Source organism: Balaenoptera physalus (assembly GCF_965194825.1).
Source record: "Balaenoptera physalus genome assembly, chromosome: 12".
In the NCBI taxonomy this organism is placed as follows: domain Eukaryota; kingdom Metazoa; phylum Chordata; class Mammalia; order Artiodactyla; family Balaenopteridae; genus Balaenoptera; species Balaenoptera physalus.
The window spans coordinates 79,002,616-79,026,546 of NC_138897.1; the positions used below are offsets into that span (position 1 = coordinate 79,002,616).

The 23,931-nt window shown below is 42.8% G+C and overlaps 1 protein-coding gene across 2 annotated transcripts; it reads left to right on the plus strand.

The window, feature by feature from the left end:
- The first annotated feature begins 55 nt into the window (after positions 1-55).
- Positions 56-22,101, plus strand: LOC309639842 (uncharacterized protein). 2 transcript variants are annotated; one of them, XM_082417627.1, is made up of 15 exons: positions 56-285; positions 1,185-1,352; positions 3,015-3,111; positions 4,867-4,947; positions 5,514-5,648; positions 8,696-8,844; positions 9,326-9,350; positions 10,933-11,003; positions 11,741-11,821; positions 14,397-14,447; positions 15,053-15,631; positions 16,058-16,802; positions 17,341-17,433; positions 20,832-20,927; positions 21,962-22,101. In XM_082417627.1, the coding sequence occupies exons 4-10, from the start codon at positions 4,941-4,943 to the stop codon at positions 14,445-14,447; spliced, it is 519 nt and encodes a 172-aa protein (XP_082273753.1). In that variant the 5' UTR covers positions 56-285; positions 1,185-1,352; positions 3,015-3,111; positions 4,867-4,940; the 3' UTR covers positions 15,053-15,631; positions 16,058-16,802; positions 17,341-17,433; positions 20,832-20,927; positions 21,962-22,101. The 2 variants fall into 2 exon arrangements, with proteins under 2 accessions (XP_082273753.1, XP_082273752.1); XM_082417626.1 differs by lacking the exons at positions 16,058-16,802; positions 17,341-17,433 and having other exon boundaries at positions 4,867-5,648.
- Positions 22,102-23,931: the final 1,830 nt, after the last annotated feature.

The window sequence follows — 23,931 nt, forward strand, 5'->3', positions numbered from 1 at the left end:
TGTTACCTCTCGCGCACCGCCTTCCGTCGCACCGGGCGCGCGTCGTTGCCAGGGTAACTGTACGCCCCGGCCAGAGTTCGGCCCTCACCAAGCTTCCTCCCGGATCCACGTTCCTCCAGGACCAACGTTTCCGCCCGGGCCAATTTTCAGGGGGATCACCGTTCCGTCGCGGCAACGTCCACCTCGGTTCCAGTTCCGCCCTGACCAAAGTTTCTCTCTTTCTTTGAGTTCTAGGCGGGCCTCTTTGCAGAGAGGATTCTTAGGTCCATTTTGGACCTATTGAAGGTATTTTACAAATCCGTGTATTTTCTTACTAAATCTCCACCACAGGCCTGAGAAATAGACACTGTAATAGCACTATTTTACAAATGCCACCTTCTCAGGGAGTCTTTACCTGGACATCTTTTTCTGAAATTGCAGCCCTTCCACTCCCTCTATATATACACTCCCTACTCTTTTGTCTCTTTCATCCCCTCTTAACTTCTCCCCATTTACCCTATACATTTAACCTGAATTTTGTTATTTTGTGTTGTTGACTGGAGAAAAAAAAAATCACAATGTGAGAGTTGTGAGTTAAGTTTTATTTGGGGCAAAATGAGGACCATAGCCCAGGAGACAGCCTCTCAGATAGCTCTGAGGAACTGCTCTGAAGAGGTGGGGGGGGCAGGTTGCTATATATATGATTTTAGTGAAGGGGGATAGGTGCAATCAAGCACACGTTTTGGCAGAAGGTTGCTGCTAGTCACGAGGAGCAGATGTCTCTGTCAATGATTTTAGTGCTTTCCTAGATTTAAGATGCAAGAAATTGGGCTTATAAAGTCTTCTGAAAAAGATCTAACTACCTGAAGGCCTGTTCTGCCAGTTTTTCCCAGAGCACAGAGTGCCACATTCCTGATCTCTTCCCGGAACTCCTTTCAGGGTGTGTTGAAGGTCAGTGACTGCAGTGGCTAGTGACGTCATCCTCATAGAGGCAGATGGCGAGAGACAATTTTTAGTTGGCACTGGGTACCTGCTATCATCCTAGAATGTAAGGTCCATGAGGGCAGAGATTTGTTCTTGCTCACTGTTGTTTCATAGCCTAGAAGAGTAGCATATTATGTTCCATGAATGTTGGCTGAATAAATGAGGAAACAGCTTAGTTAAGTGTTTGGCCCAATGCTGCACAGAATAATACCTGGGTCAAGGTATTGTTGACCTAGGTATTGTTCTGCATATTTTACCATTCGCTGAGACGATGAAACCAACACAGAAGAAAGGAACTCTGAGATGATTGCAGAGATGGAAATGAAGTCTGATGACATTGAGCATCTAGCCCCAGACACCTGGGCTAGACTTTGCAGTCACTTGACCCAGTAAGTTTCTTTCTTCTTTCTTCCTTCTTCCTTTCATTCCTTCCTTCCCTCCTTCCTTTCTTTTTTTGCTTTAGTTTCCTTGTTGAGTCAGGTGGCTGTGATTTTCACCCCAAAGGATCCTGACATGGTAGACCTGCAGAAACCTGAGTTGAACAAGAAGTATCCCAACTATTTTAGCAAAGGGAGTGACTGTCTCAGTTGTTGACCTGTCCTTTCAGCTGAAGTAGGACCCAGCCATCTTTGCTCTCACCTCCTCCCTCTCATGTCCTTAATTCATTTCAGTGCATGTTGACATGAAACAGGAATTCCACATATGACCTTCATGTCCTTTTAGACCATTTTTCTTACTTGGGCACTTGAGATTGCATTTTCAAAATGTTAAAACCCCAGCAGAAGTAGAGTGTCAAATAATGACAAGAGACTGGCTTCCAAGAAAGTTATATATTTAAAATACAGCTGCAAAATGTATATTTTCAGCTACATTTAGAGCAGGGAAGCAGCTGTCCTCTCCTGTACCATTTGTCCTTTTTATTGTTAATCAAGGTTGCCTTTTTCATTTTCCTCAAACAGAATCATGTTTATGCTCCTGTGTCCTGAGACAGGCTGAAATTTAGCTTCATCAACATTCTAATTTTAAAGCCATCAACTTGGCAACTTTTGCCCTCCATCATTTTGAGTACATCTACTTCAAGCACTTTGAAAGTTGCATCTTTTTTTGTTTGTTTGATGACACTGAGTCACAATTCTATTCCAGAGAACTATGTCCCTGGCCAGGGGGATTTCTGTGTAAAGGAACATAAATGACCTTCCAAAGTTTGTGTTAAGACTCAGGAACTGGGCTTCCCTGGTGGCGCAGTGGTTGAGAGCCTGCCTGCCAATGCAGGGGACATGGGTTCGAGCCCTGGTCTGGGAGGATCCCACATGCCGCGGAGCGACTAGGCCCATGAGCCACAATTGCTGAGCCTGCGCGTCTGGAGCCTGTGCTCCGCAACAAGAGAGGCCGTGATAGTGAGAGGCCCCCGCACCGCGATGAAGAGTGGTCCCCACTTGGCGCAACTAGAGAAAGCCCTGGCACAGAAACAAAGACCCAACACAGCCATAAATAAATAAATAAATAAAATTTAAAAAAAAGAAGACTCAGGAACTAACTCCTACAACTAGTAAACCATTTGGAATCTGTGACTAAACACTTTTTTTTAATATAAATTTATTTTAATTTTTCTTTTTTTTTTGGCTGCGTTGGGTCTTTGTTGCTGTGCGTGGGCTTTCTCTAGTTGCAGAGAGCAGGGGCTGCTCTTTGTTGTATTGCCGGGCTTCTCGTTGCTGTGGCTTCTCTTGTCGCAGAGCATGGGCTCTAGGCACGCGGGCTTCAGTAGTTGCGGGGCGCGGGCTTAATTGCTCCGCAGAATGTAGGATCTTCCCGGACCAGGGCTTGAACCCGTGTCCCCTGCACTGGCAGGTGGATTCTTAACCACTGCGCCACCAGGGAAGCCCATGTCACTAAACACTTTCAATCAACAGGAAACATTCTCCTTTCCCCCTAGCTCCAGGCAACCACTAATCTATGTTCTGTGTCTATGGATTTGCCTAATCTGGACATTTCATATAAATGGAATCATACGATATGTTATATATATTTTTTGACTGGCTTCTCTCCCTCAGACACATGAAGGAGACATGCTTATGTCCACCTGGAGGGCTGTACAGAATCATTCATCGCTGCATCATTCTGAGTAACCACCATGGGAAATGACACAGGGTATGTAAGACGTAGAGGAAGTAAACTTATTGTGCTTATACGTACAATGTTATATACTGAGACAGCAATTCAGAATAAATTCTTGCTTCTCATAACAACATCGATGAATTCCAGTACTATTCAGACATAATATTCAGCCAGATACAAAGGTGTTCATACTTGTGTTTCCATTTATTTGATGTTGAAAGCAGAGAAATATAAAATCTGGTGGTCATAGTCAGAACATTGGGTTCCTTTTGGGGGTTGCTGACTGGAAAATAGCAAAAACAATGCTGTGTAGGTGTTTCAGAAATTCTTTATATTGATTTGGATTTTGGCAGTACACACATTTATATTTATAAGAAGTCATCAAGCTGTATACTTAATATCTGTGCACCATATAATATGTAAAGCAGCCATCAAATAAAAAAAAATACTGAGAATATTTTTCTCACAAAGCAAACTTCTGGCCCTGGTGTCTTCCTCTGAATTCTTCCATATATTTAAGATAGGAATAATGCCAGTCTTGAACACAGTCTTCCAGAGAAGAGATTTAGAGGAACCACACCCACACTGTTTTTATCAGATCAGGAGAATTTTGATACCATCTTAGCAATAGACATTACACGAAAGGGGAATTACAGGCCAAACTCTTCTGAATGGTGATGCCAAAATCCAATACCAATTATTAGCAGTCTAGATTCAGAGATTTTTAGAAAGGAAAGAAACTGGGATTTCATGGCAGGATTTCCATAAGGATCACTGGGTGTTTGGATGCTTCCTGGGAGAGTCGAGAGAAGAGACAATCAGGTTAGTGGAATGAACATTTGGTGACCGAGGTTAGGAGGGCCTGGGTCATCCTCAGAGAAAGTCCTGGGGTAGGGTCTCTAGGGTGGGGCTATGGAGGGGTCCCTTTAGGAGGAGATGGGAGCCTGTCCTCTGCTACTGCAGGATCTAGGGACGATGAGAAGCTTGTAGGGCCTGGATTCTGCTGAGGAAGGATGAGCAGAAAAGGTGTGCACTCAGAGCCAGTGCAGCTGGGGCCCCTCCCCTGCCAGGCTGCTCAGACAGTTGCTCACATCAATAGTCAGTGAAACATTGAGGGTCACAGACTCAATTCGTTAAATTACCAATGCACCAGCCTAGATGCCTACTTTCCCAGTTAGGTCTCATGAACTGCTCATCCAGGGTTGGTCCGTTGAAAGGAAGTTAATTCTTGGCAGAGCTGTCACGTGACAGTTGGTTTGGAATGTCCTGAGTTCCAAGCCAGCTTGGGGGCCAAACAGACCCCTGGTCGTCCAGGGTAGTCCACTGGTCATCAGGAAGGCTCAATGTGAGACAGCTGACAGTGGGAAGATGCTGGGGGAGGATGGACACATGGTTGTAATACTTCCCCTTGTCCTTCAAAGGGGCTCTGTTTGGAGGAATCTGCCATGTTTGGGGTCAGGAGCTGAAACTTAGAGGCAGGAGGCTGGGTCAGGGTTTAAGCCCTTCTTGTAGCTCAGATTCTCCTCCAGGGCATCAACTCTCTCCCACAGAAACCCTGGGGCAGGGTATTTTGAAAAAAAAGAGGGAGAGGAGCCCTTGATTTGTGTATAGGGCACAATCTAGAAGTCTTAGGGGTTCAGGGATCTCTGTCCTAAAGGAACCAACTACATTCCTTTCCCAATTCCATCGTGCATCATGTGACTGGACGAGGCACTTAAAATCTCTAAATTTCAGTGCTGTGAACTACAGAATGTGGGTTTTACAGCTCCTGCACTGCCCATTCCACAGGGCTGACCTGGGGGTCACAGGAGATGATAACAGATATTCTCCATGAGCTGTAAAGTGCCCTTCCCACGTAAAGGATGGAAAGTAAGCATCCACCCTTCCCTGTCCTATAGCCATCCAAGTCCTCTCTCTGGAGGCAACCCTACCTAGTTTCTAACTTATTCTTCCAGGCATTTAATGATCAAACACTTAAAGAGGACTTCTGAAGTACTCTTTCTTAATCTTTCCTTGTATTTAATCATTTTACGCCTCATATACTATGATGCTATAGGTTCTGTTTAAGAACAGTGCAGAGAACTCAGGCACAGAAGGGTACATAATCTTCCTAGGTTCATGCAGCTTCTAGTGGGATTTGAACCCAGGTGATCAGGCACCATCACCCATGCTCTCAGTCTGTACTGTGCTGCCTTCCTATATTGCCCCATCTAAATAAAGGTATTTGCCCATGCAGTCTGTCTCTTGGGTGTTTTAAGTGCACGCCAAACTGCAAGATCTTCCTAAAGCCCAGCTTCGATTCAGGAGGCTCTGCTAGGCAGCTGGTGAATAATGGGATCAAAGGTTTGAACTGTGAATAAGTTATCACTAATTTTCCTGTGCTCTTCTGCTAGCAAGATGTCAGCAGCTCTCTTTGTTGTGAATGCATTTCCCAGAATCTGGCCTGATGGATACAAAAAGAAAATTTGATCCTCATTCAAGAAGATATGCATCTCACCCCCAGAAGTGGGTCAGAGAAATGGGCATCCTGCCATACCCCAAAGTGCACCCTACAAATGGGTCAATTGAAGGTACTTTGGAAATTAAGTCATTAAGTAGATTGAAGAATAATGATTGAAGTTTATTCAGTGTACTATATGTAAAAGTATAGAAATGCTAAGCCATATTCTTTTTTTTTTTTTCCCATGTGTGAAAATTTAGATATACTAAGTCAGTAATTTATGCTATGACCAGAGAAGTAAAGATGCATTTACAACTCAGATTTGGTTTACATTTAATAGTAAACAAGGTCTTAGCTAATGTTTGGGTATTAGCTGATTGCTGAACATTAGCAGAAGTAGGTCTTTCCATGAAACAGTGCAGCCAGATTTTTTTTTCAGATTATTTTTTTAATTAATAGATTTTAGTATTTAGGACAGTTTTAGATTAACATAGAAAATAAGCAGATAATAGAGAAAGTTCTCATATACTCCCCTCCCCCACCCTAGTTTCTCCTGTTATCAACATCTTAACATTAGTGTGGTATATGTGTTACTATTAATGAACCAGTATTGATATATTATTATTAACTAAAGTCCATAGTTTACATTAAGGTTTACTCTTTGTGTTATATGTTTCTATAGTTTTTGACAAATGCATAATGTCTTTATTCACCATTTCAGTGTCACGCAGAATAGTTCACTGCCCCTGTGTTTCAGCTATTAATCCTTCTCCCCTTTCCAATACTGTCTCTATATTTTTGCCTTTTCCAGAATAGTCAGAATCACAGAGCATGTAGATTTTTCAGACTGACTTCTTTCACTTTGTAATATACATTTAAGTTTCTTCCATGTTTTTCCACGGCTTGATAGCTCTTCTTCTCCTTTTAAAATTATTGGATAATAACTCATTGCGTGGTTGTACCAAAATTATTTAAAATAAAAAACCTATCCACCCATTGAAGGGTATCTTGTCTGCTTCCAGTGTTTTAGCAATCATGAATAAAGCTGCCATAAAATGTCCCATGCAGGTTTTTGTGTGCACATAATTTTTCAGTTTAACTGGATTAATACCTAAGAGCGTGATTTCTGGAATATATAGTAAAAGCATGTTTTGCTTTGTAAGAATTTGGTAGAATTCTTTGGTAGAATTTCACCAGTGAAATCATCAGGGCCTGGTGTTTTCTTATTTTGGGGAGATAACTCATTATTGATTTAATTTCTTTAGTAGAACTAGGTCTATTCAGATTATCTATTTCTCCTTGTGTGAGTTTTGGTAGTTTGTGTCTTTCAATGAATTAGTCCAGTTCATTTAAGCTGTCAAATTTGTGGGCATAGAGTTGTTCAAAATATTCCTTTGTTAACCTTTAAATGTCTGTAGGATCAGTAATGATCACTCCCTCTTTCATTTCTGATATTAGTAATTTGTGTCTTCTTTTTTCTTTTTTTTGTTTATGGATAGCCCAGCTAGAGGTTCATGAATTTTATTGTTCTTTGCAAAGAGCCAGCTTTGGTTTCATTGATATTCTCTTTTGATTTTTTGTTTTCAATTTCAGTGATTTTTGCAATAATTTTTATTATTTCTTTGCTCACTTTATATTACATTTCTTTGTCTAGCTTTCTAAGATGGAAGCTTAATGATTAATTTTATATCTTATTTTCCATTATGTTGCATTTAATTCTATAAATTTCCCTCTTAGGACAGTCTTTCCATACATTTTGACAAACTGTATTTGCATTTCATTTGGTTCAAAATATTTTGCAATTTTCTCTTGAGACCTTTTTTGACCCATGTTTTATTTAGAAGTGTATTGTTCAATCTACAAGTATTTGGGGATTTTCCTACTATATTTTTTGTTGTGATTTCTAGTTTAATTGCATAATCAATTTCCTGACTTTGCCCACGTCTCCGTTCAGCTTTTTGAATATCTCAAGATAGTGTGTAGTAAATCTGCCATATTGTATTCCTTGGGGATGGTTTTTGTCGTTATTTTTTAGACATACTTTCTTGTTTCTTTTTATGCCTTGTACTTTTTTTGTTGAATACTGGACATTTGAATCTTATAATGTGGTATCTATGGAAATCTGATTCTTTCTCTTCCTCAGTGTTTGCTGTTTTGTGCGTGTTTGTGTGTGTGTGTGTGTTTTAATTGTTATAGGGTGTTTCTGTGCTGGAATCACTCTGTGGTATAAGCTTAAGGTTTTCTCAGGTCTTTTCTGAGGCTGTGTCTTTCTCTGGGAATGTGCACTCACTTTCTAAATTCTCCCATACATACGATTACTTTTGAATATCCTTATCTTTAAATATCTGGCTCCCCCAAAAAGGGAAAGGAAAAAATGAAAGAGAGGGGAAAAAAAAAGATGCTTTCCCTTTAAATACCCTGGAAGCCACTCAGCTGGTGGGGTTTGTAACAATAGTGGCCTGCCTTTATGTCTGCACCTCCATTACAGAAAGCAGTAATCCACAATCAGAACACAGATCCTCAGCATTTAGAGCGCAAGGTTCTTATTGCGCATTGTAGCTCCCACAAGCTGATCTAGGAATGCTGGTGTGGCTGCCTGCCATGGGGGTCATGTTGGAGGATGAACTCCTTAGTAAACTCTCCCACAGTTGTCTGACTAGTATGAGTATGGACAGCCAGTAACGAGTGAATACACATAAATGGTACAGAACAGGAAGACTGGAAGCAAAAATATCATCTATTAATTGTGGTCATTTTTAAATAGTAGGATATCAGTATTTTCAAAACTTCTATAACTGATTGTATTTATGACAAAATGTTAGTGAATGAATATAATAGAATATTTTGTCTGGAATTAAATCCAGCCCCCCAATAAAAGTTTGGTTTTCATCACTTGCAAAATTCTATACAACAGATGATAAATGTAATAGCATATGTGATCCATGGAGGCTGAAATGGTTTTTGGAAGATGTTAAAAATGTAGCAGTAATTTAACTGGACTTCAAAATGGGCAGGATGAGTGATGGGACTCTGTCATGAATGATAGCATATAGTTTAGTACCGTTTGTAAATTGAATATTTCACAATGATATAGGTTGCCTTCCGCTGAAAAGCCAAGGGCTGTGTCTTTCCTGTCTCTCTGCTCCTCTCCTTTGCCTTCCTTTTTCCACCAGGCAGGTGGCCCTGCGGCAGCTCTATCCATGCTTGTTTACCAACCACATCCATGCAGCCTGTCTCCTTGCCCAAGTCAGCCAAACCTCCCTGAAGACCTATTGGAGGAGCTCCCTCATGACAGAGCAGAGGAAGAAACCCTATCTAACACCAAGGTAGGGTTGCTTGTTTTTGTCTGAGATCATTATGTCGCTTTGTTCATTTATTTCACGTTCAATTGAATTCATGTTTGAAAATCTGACAATGAAGATTATAGATGGTATATAATGTTTCCATGCTGGGGAGAGTGTCACTTAGGAGTCTTTTACCCACTGACATGTGATTCAGGAGGGCATTCAAAAATGGTGGCATCAATTACAGAACTCTATGGTACCAAGCATTTCCACCAGCAGCAATTTCTCCCCCTTGGACAAGAATTATGTGATTGCCAACTAAAATGGACTTTAGTGACATGTTCTCCAGGAAAAGCCGGTGCCTTTTGGAGTGAGGAGGTTTGGTCTATTTTGCTTTGGTTTCCCTTGAGTCAACTGCTGTTTCCCATTTGGTTTTCTAGACTCACCAAGAGAACAAAAGACCTGTGCAGGCAGTATACAGCATGATCTGACCCTCATAGCGTCTTCTTTTCTGTATTTGCAGGTGGCCTCAAGAACCAGTGAAAAGGGTACATGTTTTTTTTTAATTAATTAATTAATTAATTAATTTTTGGCTGTGTTGGGTCTTTGTTGCTGCGTGTGGGCTTTCTTTAGTTTCAGTGAGCGGGGGCTACTCTTCATTGCAGTGTGTGGGCTTCTCATTGCGGTGGCTTCTCTTGTTGTGGAGCACAGGCTCTAGGCACTTAGGCTTCAGTAGTTGTGGTGTGTGGGCTCAGTAGTTGTGGCTCGCGGGCTCTAGAGCACAGGCTCAGTAGTTGTGGCGCACAGATTTAGTTGCTCTGCAGCATGTGGGATCTTCCCGGACCAGGGCTCGAACCCGTGTCCCCTGTATTGGCAGGCTGATTCTCAACCACTGCGACACCAGGGAAGCCCAAGGGTACGTATTTTAGAATCACTCATTTGCTGAGGAAAAATCTAGAAGAAAAGGGAGGTGGGGCTTTCTTGCTGGTTTTAGTCTAGAAAGTCACCCTATTTCCAGCTTCCTGCTGGGATGAGGATTACGGGTGTGGGGTAAGGACCGATTTTCCAGGTAGAGAACTATGGCCATGGTCTGCAGCCCCTGGGAGCAGCTGTGTTCCCTTGAGGTGGTGTGGGTCTGTGTCCATGGGGCTTTAGGGTTGTCTGTGTGTAGGTCTGTGTGATGTGATTGTGAATGTGTGGGCAATACATACGGTTAAAAATACGTGTTTCCCCAGTAGATATGTCCCACTTAACACATCACAATCACAAGCGTCACCTTTCTCAAAGAAAGTCCTATCACCACTGCACACTTTATGTACACTGTCTCATTCAACCCTCCCCACAGCTGTGCCTGGGCATTGGTTTACTATCCCCACTCCCCTGGGAGAGAAACTGAGGTGCTGAGACGATTGACCCAAGCTCAGGAGCTCTTACATGGAAGAGACAATGTGGGAGCCTGGGCGTGTGGCTGTTGCTCTAGATCGCTGCCCTGCACTTGTCAGTCAGGCACGGGGTCATTCGTCTCAGGGCAGGAGCTTCGCAGCACCCGTGTACATCTACAGGGGTCCCAGACACTGCCCACCATCAGGAGGTGGTCTCAGTGGTCCCGGAGCCCAGGGCAGCTATAGGTGCATTTAACAGCCGGCTTGGGCACAGTCATGAGTGTGAACGCACATCGGGAGCCTTGCGCCCCTGATCAGTCCATAGATTCTGAGAGGTGTGAGGCTCCATGTAGACAATGCAGGTCAACAGCTGTCAGTGCTGGGGTCACGCCTCAGCCTCTGGCCCCAAGCATATAAGAATCAGGGAGATATTTTAGTGTATTCAATACTATTATCACCACAAGCTCTGCAAGTGTCAGATTGTGTGAGCTTCATACCCCAGAACAGTGACAAATAAGAGCTCAATATATGGCTTTGTTATTAGCCTGGACCCTGCTTCTCATTTCTTTCCTGCTCCTCTCCTTTGCCTTCCTTCATCCACCAAGGAGGGTGGCCCTTAATGCCCAGTCCTTGCTTGTTAACCAGGCGCTGCCATAGACTCTGGCCCTGGGTCCACATCAAGCAAACCTCCCTGAGTGGTTCCTGAGCAGCATCACCAATGACTGACAGTCACTACGTGTCCTTCCAGCTCCCCCCGAGGGCCTGGTGGAGGAGCTGCCCAGGCACAGGGAAGAGGAAGAGAGTCCATTTAATGCCAAGGTAAGCTCACCCTTCTTCGTCTGAGATAGAAGTGCTGCTTTCTTGGTTTCTTTCTTTCTTTTTTAATTCGGTTAAATTCACGTACGAAAATCTGAGCATGTGCATTATAGGTGGGATTTACAGTTACCTCGTCGGGGAGCATTGAGTCTCTCCCCAATGACCCCTGATTTAAGAAGCCATTCACAAATGCAGCATCAGCTTATAGATCACGCAGGGACCTTTCCTCATCAGAAATGTTTCCTCAGGGGACTTCCCTGGTGGTCCAGTGGTTAAGAATCTGCCTTCCAAAGCAGGGGACACAGGTTCGATCCCTGGTCCCCTGGTCAGGGAGCTAAGATCCCACATGCCGTGGGGCAACTAAGCCTGTGTGCCACAACTACTGAGCTTGCATGCCTCAACTAGAAGAGCCTGCGTGCCACAGTGAAAAATCCCTCATGCCTCAGCGAAGATCCTGGGTGCCGCAACTAAGACCCGACACAGCCAAAAAAAAGAAAAAAAAAGGTGTTTCCTCAGTGGATTAAGAATTTTGCAAGGGGCAACCAATATGCACTTGAAAGATTCATGGTGCAGGAAAAGCTTGTGCCTTTTTCACCAGTGTCTCCTATACTATCTTTTGGGACATTTGACTGGACAGTTTCCCATCTGTTTTTCTAAAGTCGCCAATTGGATAAAAGATCCATGTCAACAACACACAGCGTGATCTGATACTCATAGTGTTTTCTTTTCTGTAATTGCAGGTGGCCTCAGGGGTAACTGAAAATGTTTGGTACTCTGGAATCAATCATTTGCTTGGGGAAAAAAGGCTGATGATAAGGAAGGTGGGCTTTGTTTTCTGGCTTTCATCTGGAGAGCCACCCTGATTCTGAATTCCTGCTGGGAACAAGGGCTGAGGATGTGATGAAAGAAGCTGATTTCCCAGGCAAAGAACCATGGCTGTTTTTCAAGAAGCAGTTTCATTGCCTTTAAGTGGTGACAGATTGTGTGCATAGCAGTGGGCTGTTGTCTGTGTGATCTGGGTGGTATGATTCTGAGTGTGCATGTGCGCATGTGTGTGTCTGTGTGTGTGTTTCCCTAGGTTGCGTCCAGCAAGGCAACTGCCAGTGTCAGCTTCTAAATGAAAAATCCCATCGCTACTGTTTCATGTGATTATATGTGTTTCAAAATGTATCAAATTGTACACTTAAAATGTGTGCAGTTCTTGTATGGCAGGAATACCTCAATAAGCTCAGGGGAAAAATCCCATCACCAGCTAGGCAAATGTTCATAGGGTTCCAAGTGGACAAAAGTGTGTTTCAGAATCACTGTGATTGAGTCAATAACAACTTCTATTAATAATTCTCACCTCCATCCAGCCCTTTATAGTCCCTTCAGGCAGTTTGATTGGTGGTGAATGAAAAGCAGCCATCATTGTCCTTATTTCACATAAGAGAAAACAGAGGCTGGAGAAGGTGGATGAATTATGGGGTGTCGCACAGCCTATGGGTGGGGAACTGGGTGAGGCAGTCTAGAGCCTTCGATCCAGAGCCTCTGCACTTTCTCCCACACGTCTACTGCCTGGGAGAGACTGAACTTCTCCTTTGAGTTTGGCATCAATTATGATTTTAATCCTTGTTCCTAAGCCTCTTTGTGTGGGATGCTCGCAGGACCTGAGATGCAATAACCCCAGCCCTTGATCGCTCAGATACTTTAGTATTAAATGGGTATTTCTCCCAATGATGCTTCATTCCTGCTCCTTCCCTTCTTCCCCCAAACCTTTAGATTACAGGTGGTCTCAGCATTAAACCTCCCCCACCTCGGCTAGGGTGCTGGGGCAGGGTTCCTTCCTTTTTCAGGAGCCCTGGGGGGAACCCACATGTCACTCCTGGTTCTGAAGGAATCTGAGAAAGGAGGAGCCTCCAGGAAGAGATTCACCCCAACTTTCACCAACTAAGATCTCATATTTTGCTTCAGAAAATTTTGCCGAGAGTAGCAAGTGCCATTGTCGTGTGGAAAATCAGAGCCATCATTAATGCCAGGCCTAGTTTCTGTGTGCTAGGCATGAAACACTGGACAGAGATCTCCTTCAGGGACAGAGCGTCAGGAGCTCCCTTCCTGGGAGGATGAAGGGGAGGTTATGCGTTGTGAAGTGGGGAAAGGGGAACTCAACAGTGGGACAGGAATTTTTCAGTTACGTCCCTGTCAAACCTGCCAAAAGAAATAGGGTCTGGGTTTCTTCTGAAGCCTTAACAGGTAACAAGTCAAAGGAGTTGTTTCAAGTCAATATAAAATGAGGCAAAGTAGGGTTTGGGTTTCCTTTTGGATCATGAATCTTGTGTGGAATAGATTGTATTTTAATAGAATCTGATAGTCCTGTAGACGTCAATATTTTTCCCTACGAAACAAAAAGATGAAACTGCTAGACTGAAAAATGTCACTGGTCGGATCAGCGGTGGGAAGGCTAGTGAACTACTCTGCAAGGAACAAGCAGGGGACAGGCGGTCGCATCTTCCCCCTCTTTGGATTCTAGAGCTGCACTGCCCAGTGTGGTAGCCACCAGCCAGATGCACCTGTTTATACTTAAATTAATTAAATTAAATCAAATTAAGCATTTGTTCCTTCATCACACTAGACACGTTTCAAGTGCCCAAGAGCCCTGTGTTCATACAAATGAACTTATTTACAAAACAGAAACAGGCTCGCAGACTTAGAGAATGGACTTAGCGTGGTGGGGAGGGATAGTTAGGGAATTTGGGATTGACATGCACACGCTGCTATATTTAAAACGGATAACCGGCAAGGACCTACCGTATAGCGCAGGGAAATCTGCTCAATGTTACGTGGCAGCCTGGATGGGAGGGGCATCTGGGGGAGAATGGACACATGTATGTGTATGGCTGAGTCACTTTGCTGTGCACCTGAAACTATCACAACATTGTTAATCAGCTATACTCCCCTATAAAATAAAAGATTTAAAAAAATTTTTTTTTAAAGTTATAGACTTGGAAAAAAAAAGAGCCCTATGTTTCCAACACAGAATATTTCCATCTTTACAGAATGTTCTCTTGGGCAGCTTTGAGCCTGGCTCACGGTCTGTTCACTGAAGTCCTTTAATACAAAGTACATCTATAACAGTTGGAATTTGAGGGTTATCCCTTTGGAGGCTAGAGCTAGAAGGATCTGGTGGAAACGGGGAAGTGACAAGTTGAAGGCGGATCCTCTCTCTTGGTGAAGGTTTGCAACTGTGATCAATGTCTTGGTGAAGGGCTCTGGCTCCAGGGAGCCCAGGGAAGGCTGAGAACCCAGAGGAAGGAGCCAGATGATGCTGAGTGAGCCAGCATGGCCTCCACTGGAGGGGGAGGCACGGGTGAGCCGCTCTCTCTAATAACTTCATTGCTCATGTTTGTGTCTCTAAAGAATGGCTTGTGGAGAGCATCTACGACTCAAGCGAGGACGAAGACTCTCTAGGTAGGGAACCACTCAGGTAGGATTCAAGGGGAGAAGGATCCTGGGAGAAGCTGCTGCTTTGGAGACTGGGGAGGAAGGAAGTAAAATCAAAGAGAAAAAGGAAATGTGTGTTCTTTTCATGTTTTCATGACATAAGAATAAGATCTCTCATGTCTCTTGCTTTGGGGGCTTTGGATGTACTGTTTGTAGTTATCTTTTCTTGCTTTAGTATTTAAAGCTTATCTTTCCCCCAAGACCTGCTGTTTTCTGCTTCGACCACTGCCAAACACCAAAGCCTTTGGTTGTGTTTGGTTGGCATCTCTTGGGAATTGAGCACTAGTGTTCTGGGGTTGGGTTTTGGGGTTGACTTACAATGCAGGCTATCTGGTGGGACATGACTCCCTCACAGACACTTGAACCTGCACAGTCCTTCGTGTGTGATCCAGGTGCTGGGTGAGAAGCAGACATTCTCCCTCTGCACGTTTAGGTCTTGTGGCAGCACCTTCATGTCCTGTCCTCAGGTTTACTCCTGGTTTAAGGGCGCTGCCAGGGGTGGGGAAGTTAGAGGGGGCAGCAGGGACCCAAGTTCTCACCTCCACCCTAACTCTGTGCTTTCTCTTCCCAAGGCCACTCCATCACCATCACTGCCCTGGTACCTGCTGAAGCCTGTGTTATAGATTCTGAGGATTAGGATACAGAGACCAGCAATCGGCACGTAATTTATTTCCTATTTATGTCTCTCTTTTTATTCTGTTTATTTCCTATCAGTAGACTCCTCTCTGTAGCTCTTCCCTGTTCCCTCTTTTTATGATTCTCATCCTGAAGGGCCTGGTCTCATCCAGGCACCTGAGGTCCTGGGAACTTCAATGTCTATAAAATCTTTCTCCAGCCCTCCTTCCCCGCTCTCTCAGTGTCATCCTGGCCTGTCTGCACCCTTGAGCCATGTTGAGCAACCCTGAGTGGCCCAGGCATAGAGGTGGGCTGGGCGTCAGAAGAGCTGTGTACCCTCTTCTGCGGGGGTTCTTCTGCACTGGATGTCTCTGGACATGCACAGTTGTTTTCTGCCTTTCAGCTCTCAAGATTACACAATTTTTTTAAAAAGGATTATCCCATCAGGAATCTGATTCCAGAAATCCTCTCATCCTGGATTCAAGAGAATGAATCAAGAAAGTAAAAGGAGATGAAAAAGAACACGAAGAGGAAATGTGAGTGTAGAGGGGGCATGAGGAAGCACAGAGGGCAAATAAGGGCACTTCAGGAAAACCAAAAAACCGGAGGAGCGCTCTGGGGTGGCCACTACTGCATGTGACCATGCAGGGGAGATAAATGATGGTTAATATCAGTGCCAGCGAGTGAAGGATGAACTGAGTACGTATCCCAGGGAATGGATAACCAGTCCTTACAAGGCCCTAAAGAGAGCGCTCTAGGTGCTGTAGGGCTGCCACATGCACGACTTCGGGAGGTGCAGGTTGCGTTGTGTTTTTTGTGGAAAGTGTCCCTGGAGTGGTTCAACATCCTAGTCCCACAGGACCCAATCCTGCCCTCCCAAGCCTCTCAAGGTGAACAGGGAGCACCTCAGCTGATCAGTGTGGTGAGACAGTGTGGGATGCCCTTGACCTCCCCTGTTTTAGGCCTCCTGGGAAAAGGGTGAGGAGGACAGAGGTACCGGGGCTTCTTCTCATGCAAGCAGACAGCTCACCTGGCCCAGTGCTGCTGCATCCCTGTAGGCACGCGGTAGCCCTGGCATCAGTTAGGGGACACTGCAGGATCCAAGCCCAGCTGGGAGTCTCCCATTGCCCTGCGCACCCCTCAGCCTCTGTGGAGCCCCGTGGAGGGCCTGCCTTAGCTCATGGCACCGTTTCTCAGGCTGAGGTTCTGTCGATTTTTCATAAACAAATAAAAATCAAGCAAAACACAAAAATTTGAAGGAAATTCAGTGCAATGCTACCTTGGGGGTATGTTAAGGAGTTAGGATTCTAAGTTGCTTACATTTATTTTCCAATTTTGTAAATAAAGAAAACAAATATAATTTGTGTTCTATTTTCAAAGGCAATATCTTCTGTGACCTTACTCAGTCTATTCCAGTAAGAATATGGTTTTATTATTCAACATATTATGGTTTTATTATTTATGGTTTTATTATTAAACATTTATGGTTTTATTATTAAAGCATATTAATTTTCTTTTAATTGAGGGGCAAAGTTTGGCTGGGGTGTTAGAAAGAAAAATGATTTTTAGGGGAAAAGGTGCATTCCAGGTCTCTGCCCATTTCCACTGTGCGGGTCTCATGATGGGTCGTGTTGAGTGTGTTCTGGGAGGACCAGGGTCACCACTCCCACCTGTGTCATCAGACCTCCTGCTCCTCACAGGGTCCAGGTGGGTGGGACTCGGCCCTTTGATCCTGGAGTTACTTACAATATTTTTCCCAGTTGGAGATTTGCACAGAGAGGAGCTTGCCTGCCTTCCCCTGGGTCAGTGGTAAAGCTTTCCTTGCCCGCTCTCATTGGCAGCTCTGGACTTTAAAAGTCTCCTATGTTTGATTGGACCCCGTGTTTCAAGATCTCACTCAGCAGGGGTCAAATTCCCACCTCCTGTCCCTGAACATGTGTCCTGGAACCCAAGATTGAGGCGTGGAGCTGATCTGCTCCGACACAGGCTTCGCTCAAGGTCGTGCCAACAGCACTTGATAATTAATGCTCCACATTTAGCTCTTGGCACGTATCTGGGTCCTCGTATCTCCCTGACTCGACTGAAAGTGCATCTTTAAATAATTTAGCGATAGATCTCCAGTATTCTTATGTGAATGGAAATACGGGCTCCTCAGTGTCTGGAAACAGGAATCTCAAATCTCTTCTTAAATAATAGCTGAGTTTTGCATTTGAAAGTTCTTAGTTGTAATTTTTGCATTTGAAAGTTCTTAGATTTCTGAAACTGTAAAGAATATCTGCAGACCTGAAGGAAAACTTTGAGTTCACTTTATCTGTGGTGGAAGGTCATAATTTGGGAAGTGAGTATCAAAAAATGACCCCCAAAAATCTTACCTTTCAATTGACCAGTGGTGCAGTAAGGAAATTATAGGAGGGCACAGCAATGGGGAAGCCAACAGCAGAAAGTTAGAGGGTGAAGGAATGATGATAATATCCAACTTGACAACAGTAGCCTTTATTTATTTATTTTATTTATTTTTTTGCCACACTGTGTGGCTTGTGGGATCTTAGTTCCCTGACCAGGGATCGAACCCAGGCCCTCAGCAGTGAGAGCACAGAGTCCTAACCACTGGACCACCAGGGAATTTCCAACAGTAGCCTTTAGACAACAGCATTCAATGTCTGCATCACCTAAGGGTCATTGTTAACCTTGAGACACTCAGGTGTAGTGAAACGTTAGAAAAAAACTCCATGACTTCATAATGGTGAAAATGTTTATTTAAGAATATAAATTATAGGGACTTCCCTGGAGGTTCAGTGGTTAAGACTCCACGTTTCCACTGCAGGGGGCACGGGTTCGATCCCTGGTCTGGGAACTAAGATCCTGCATGCTGTGTGCTGTGACCAAAAAAAAAAAAAAGAAAAGAAAAAAGAATATAAATTGTAATCTATTTATTCATTTCTCAATTTTATAGTACATAAGTTTTATTTACTGGTTTATAAGAGGGCCTAATATTGGGTTGGCCAAAAAGTTCGTTCGGATTTTCCATAGCATCTTACAGAAAAACCCGAACGAACATTTTGGCCAACCCAATATTACTATCATTTTAATAAATCACGACGTACTTAGATCTTATAAAATATTTTCTTTGAGTTAAAAAAATCTCTGTAATACATTAGATAGTCCTTAGAACAAAATAATTACAATGCAAGTTCTTGATCTGAATGTTCAAGAGATACAAATTATTAAATTATTAAAATCTAGGTTGATGATTCATAAAAGGTTCCATACATTTTTGTCCTCTGACATGTTTAATATGTAAAACTAGCAGAATACTTCTGTATCACGTACATATTTTTCCCCCCAAGTATTCTGTTTGTGTTTGTGGTTAAGAGTTTCACTGGTCTTCCCTAGCATGCATTGGAGGGATTACTGAACCTGGATCCAACACTGGATAGATCCTCAGGGCACCCTGATCACTATTACGTACTTGGACCTGAAGGTGAAAAGAATGGGCACGGAGTCTGTAGCAGAAATTTTGGTGAATGAGAAAATATGGGCTCCATCGCTAACGTCAAAAAAAGGAAATATTTCCAATTTTCATATTTAGAAAAATGCCCAGTCGTGTACCCCAGGGGTCACCCAGAGGACAGTCTGAGGTGCTGTGTTGGCCTCAAAGTAGCTTCCCTTTCTCAAGCTCAGTGTCCAGAATCCAAGTTCTGAGCACAGTTGGACTCTTCCTGTCGGTGAACAGATTCTCTGCAAACTCCCAGGCCCCCATTCTCTGCTTGTTCTCACATCCGTCTCCCAGTAACAGCGGCCAGAGGTGAATCAAGAGGAGCCCAGGATGCAAACCAAGTAGCTGAATCTCTCAGGAAGCTCTTTCCCATTCTTTGATATACCTCTATTGGAGGCTCTTCAGGCCATCAGAAATGAGGAGGGGGTTCTTGACTGAATCAGCATCCACTGTGGAGAGAAACATAACTAGCTTAGCAAATGGACCAGAGCTAGGCCAACTCTTCTACTATAAAAGCCCAACGATTTCATTCATTTTAGCTTCTTTAAATCAGCTTTTATTCCCTAATCAGAACTTTTCTTGGGGGAAATTTCCTTTGCTTCCCTGAGTTGGTCTAATTATCCTATGTCTAGAAACATGGGCCTAATATTGATAGTAGGAGTTTTTATATTGTTCTGTGGCCCGCTGATTAAAGATCTGTCCTCTCTTTCATGTGTTAGATTCATGAAAGCAGACACCATAGCTGTGTTTGCTCTTTAATATATGTTAGTCTAGATCATAACAAAAGATAGACATTGCATCTATTTTGAATCAAGGAAAAGTAATTGTATTTATTGCAGAATAATATTGAAATAATAAACTTTTTTTTTTCTTTACAATTCCCTTTCTCATTTCATCTTGCTGGCTAGATTCCAGGTTTTCATTTTCCTAGTGTTACAACAAATGAATAGGTAATGTTAGGAGTCCTGAGACAATGGGTTATCTTGGCCAACGTCAAGACAGAGCAAGAGGCATCTTTCCCAGCCAATCAGAGATTTCCTTGGGCACGAGTAGGGATGCCTTTGGACCTTGATGGCAACTTAGAACTAGAACTTGCTCAGAGGAGAAGGGAAACTGGAGAAGAATGGCTTTCTGGACTGCCAGCATCTCCAGCTGGCCCTAATTATCAGAGTCTGGAGCAGAACTGCTTATTCTAACATGACTGTGGATGGAGGCACAGGAAGCTTCAGAAGTGCCCCTGTTGTCTGGAACAGTGCCACTCACTTTGTTAGGCTCTCTGATGACTGGCTCAGTGGAAGATGCTGGGACATGTCTGATAGTCAGACTGTGGGTTGTCAAGGACAAAATGTCTGGGACCGGTTTTGCTATCCCCAATACAAGTTTGCATGGAGCAAAGAGTAAACTCACTTAGAAAATCAACAATTCATTTTTCTCACAAGTGATATTGTGGACTGGGATATTTAACAAACATACATTCATCCATCACAGTGGTTGCCCACACCCAGTGTGGGTTAGAATCACCTGGGGGCTCAGAAACATTGCAGATTCAGACAGTGCCGGTTTTGCTACTCTCCACGTGTGGTCAGGAACCAGAGGTATCATCCTGGGCTCATGTCAGAAATGCAGATTCTCAGGCTAGTCCAGCCCTATAGAATCAGAATCTGCATTTTAAGAAGACCCCAGGTAATTAAATGCACATTCAAGTTTGAGAAGCCATAGTTGAGGCAGTGCTTCTCAATAGAAATAGAACATGAGTCACAGGTGTAATTCTAAAGTTTCTTGTAAACTTATTCAAAAACGACTTCAATAAGATATGTATTAAGCTCAATATATCCAAAATATTATCATTTCTCTATGGCACTACCCCTGTTTTGAGTGCTTAATGGCCACCAGTGCCTACCCTATTGAACAACATAGATCAAGGCATGACCTAAATACTATATCCTCTTAAAAATCTCCAGGTGGTTCTAATTCATACTCAGGGTGAGAAACACCATTGTTTAGGGGATAAAAATTTAGGCACCAGGATTCAAATAATGCCCATATTTAATGGAGACGTTAGCAGAGCTGCTTCCTCCTGGGTCCTCCATGGGGAGGAGTAGTTAGGACAGATGCCTCCCCTTGGAGCTTCAGCATCCTTGGGTTAAACTGTGGAACATTACTCAGGTGGGGCTCCATGTCCTTGATCTTGGACACCAGCTTCCTCAACTGACCATTTGTCTTGGTCTCATTCTTCTCAGTGGCCACAGAGCAGAACGGGCACGATGAACGCGTCCATGGGACTCCCTCTGTGTTGAATCGATGCACCAGAGGCAGCAGACATATCCGCATTTCAGGTACGTAAGTTTTTCAAGATAACCTAGGCAGATGAGACATCTACTTGCTTCTTTAAAATGTTTGGCCATAGTCACTTTCTGTGGAAAAATGAGCAAGATGTTTCCATGAGTTGAATGACCATTACTGCTTGGGGCTCTATCCTTTTTACTTGTATAGATATATCAGGTACCTAATATGTGCCATCCATTGTGCTAGGTAATGACATAAAATGTAAATATAAATATAAATATAAATATAACTGACCTTTGCCCCAGAACTTCTGATATTTGGAATGCTAGTTAGAATGAAAGACTCAATCCAGGGACTTCCCTGGTGGCACAGTGGTGAAGAATCCACCTGCCAATGCAGGGGACGCGGGTTCGAGCCCTGGTCAGGGAAGGTCCCACATGCCCCAGAGCAACTAAGCCCGTGCGCCACAACTACTGAGCCTGTGCTCTAGATCCTGTGAGCCACCACTACTGAGCCAGCATGCCACAACTATTGAAGCCCGCGTGCCTAGAGCCAGTGCTCTGCAATGAGAGAAGCCACCGCAATGAGAGGCCCGCGCACTACAACCAAGAGTAGCCCCCGCTCGCTGCAACTAGAGAAAGCCCGCGCGCAGCAACGAAGACCCAACGCAGCCAAACATAAATAAATAAATAAATAAATTTATTTTTTAAAAAAAGTTAAGTGCATTGATGGAGAGATGCATTACATTTTTAAAAAAAAAGAAAGAAAAGGAAAGAAAGACTCAATCCATCATTTAGCTTCAACTTGAGTTGGTGAATGGACTAGACGTGGGTTGTCCAGTACTGTAGCCACCAACCACAGGTGGCAACTGACCATCTGAAATTTGGCTTATTTCAACTGAGATGTGCTGTGAGTGTAAAAATGCACAATGGATTCTGAAGACAGAATAAGAAAAAGCAAATTGAAACTACCTCATTGAGATCTTTTAAACAATGTTTGTATCATCAGTGTAAATACCTGTTGAAGTGATAACATTTTGCCGATTAAAATTATTTTGACTTGTTTCCTTTTACTTCATTTAAAGTGGCTACTAGAAAATTTACAATTAGATATGTGGGTTACATTCTCCTGGACATCCTGGTCTAGACTCAGAGACCCTCCAACTTCCGCCAGCTGGTCCGACTCGGCTGTGGCTCAGATCCCCAGCAGCAGCTGAGAGGTTGAATCAGTCAACGGGGGAAACTCGGTTCACCATGTGGTAGAGGACTCCAACCAGGATCTGATTAAGGAAAAAGAGCATCATCTCTCCAGCCTGGGTGCTGAAACCACAGCTCCTGGAGCAGAGGGCCCAAGGGTCCCTAAGTGTACACACTAGGTCTGGGATTGAGCTGGCCTCGGCAACACTTGCTCTATTAATAAATTACTCCATTCCCCAAACTTTGTTCTGTCATATTTGCCTTTTGTAGAAAACTGAGAAGCAAAAAAGAAATTACATAAGATTGGACTTGCCTCTCTACTAGATCCTCCTCTGGACTCCAACTCCTTCTGAAGGTGATTCAGCTCTTGAGTGAGATCCACCTACAAGGGGCTTTTAATTTTTTAAATTTTTTAGAAGATTCTTAGTTACACATTTAATGAGACTTGTATAGGACTTGTACAGGGTAAAATCTGTAAAACTTTGCTGAAGGATGTGAAAATTGATTTTTTTATTGAAGTATAGTTAATTTACAATATTAGTTTCAGGTGTACAGCATACTGAGTCCATATTTTTACAGATTATACTCCATTAAAAGCTATCTATTCTATACATAATAGTTTGTATTTCTTAATCCCTTAATCCCATACCCTCCTCCCTTCCCTTTCCCCACTGGTAACCACTAGTTCGTTTTCTATATTTTGAGCCTGTTTCTGATTTGCTATATACATTCATTTGTATTATTGTTTAGTTCCACATATAAGTGATATAATACAGTATTTCTCTTTCTCTGTCTGACTTATTTAACTAAGCATAATAAGTACCCTCTAGATCCATCCAATTGTTGCAAATGACAGAATTTCATTCTCTATGGCTGAGTAATATTCCATTGTATGTATATACCATATCTTCTATAAGGGGCTTTTTATACTGAAGGATCTCTTCCCACCCTATTCATACCAGGCCTCTTTAATCTGATTGTATTTTGATTTACTTCTAGCAAAAATGAGATTTTTACTAAAGACAAAGAAGTTACCACAAACATTCTTTATTGATATAAATTATCACAAGCATTTTTACTCAACATTTTAAATGAATTGCACTTGCATTAATTAATTACAATTCATTAATATTACTTCACATATATTTGTAAATATGTCATGCTTAATCTGTAAACCACACAATGGTAGGTAAAATTCTCATTTACTCCGACTCATACATTTTTAAGATTAAAACATTCAGCTTTGCTAATTAATATTGACCCTTCACTAATACCTGATGTAAATTCTCACTTCAGCTAAACTATTTAGAATATGTGGGTCCAGTTTGATGGACACACAACCTATTTTCCAGGGAATCACGTGGTACCAAGGGAAGGTGAGATGGGATTTGGCCGTGCTTAATTCCCATCCTATGAGATAGATTCTTCGTCTTGATTTTATTGTCAGTCAATGACTAGAAAGAAGATATTGCAAATCGCCACCTTGTTTTACTGTGCATTAAAATGTAAGAGTGAAGATGTAGCAAAAATCATGAAGCTGATTTGAAATAGTTTTGAGATTCAAAATATGAGGTCATAATAGCAGTTCATAAATTGTACATATTTTAAATACCCATATTACTGAACACTCAATGAAGTTTGAGAATTTGTTGTTGTTTTTAGACACTTCCCCACATATTTTGACCTTCTTTCTTCATATATAAAAAACATGGACAGGTTTTAGTTCTTGAGTGACAGTTGCAGACATATTTAACATTTGATTAATGAAGTAATCATAAAAGGCTCCAGCCATCTCACAGCTACCCGCTAGGTGGCACTATGTCAAAGTCTATGAAAGGATTTGGCTCTTCCCTGTTCT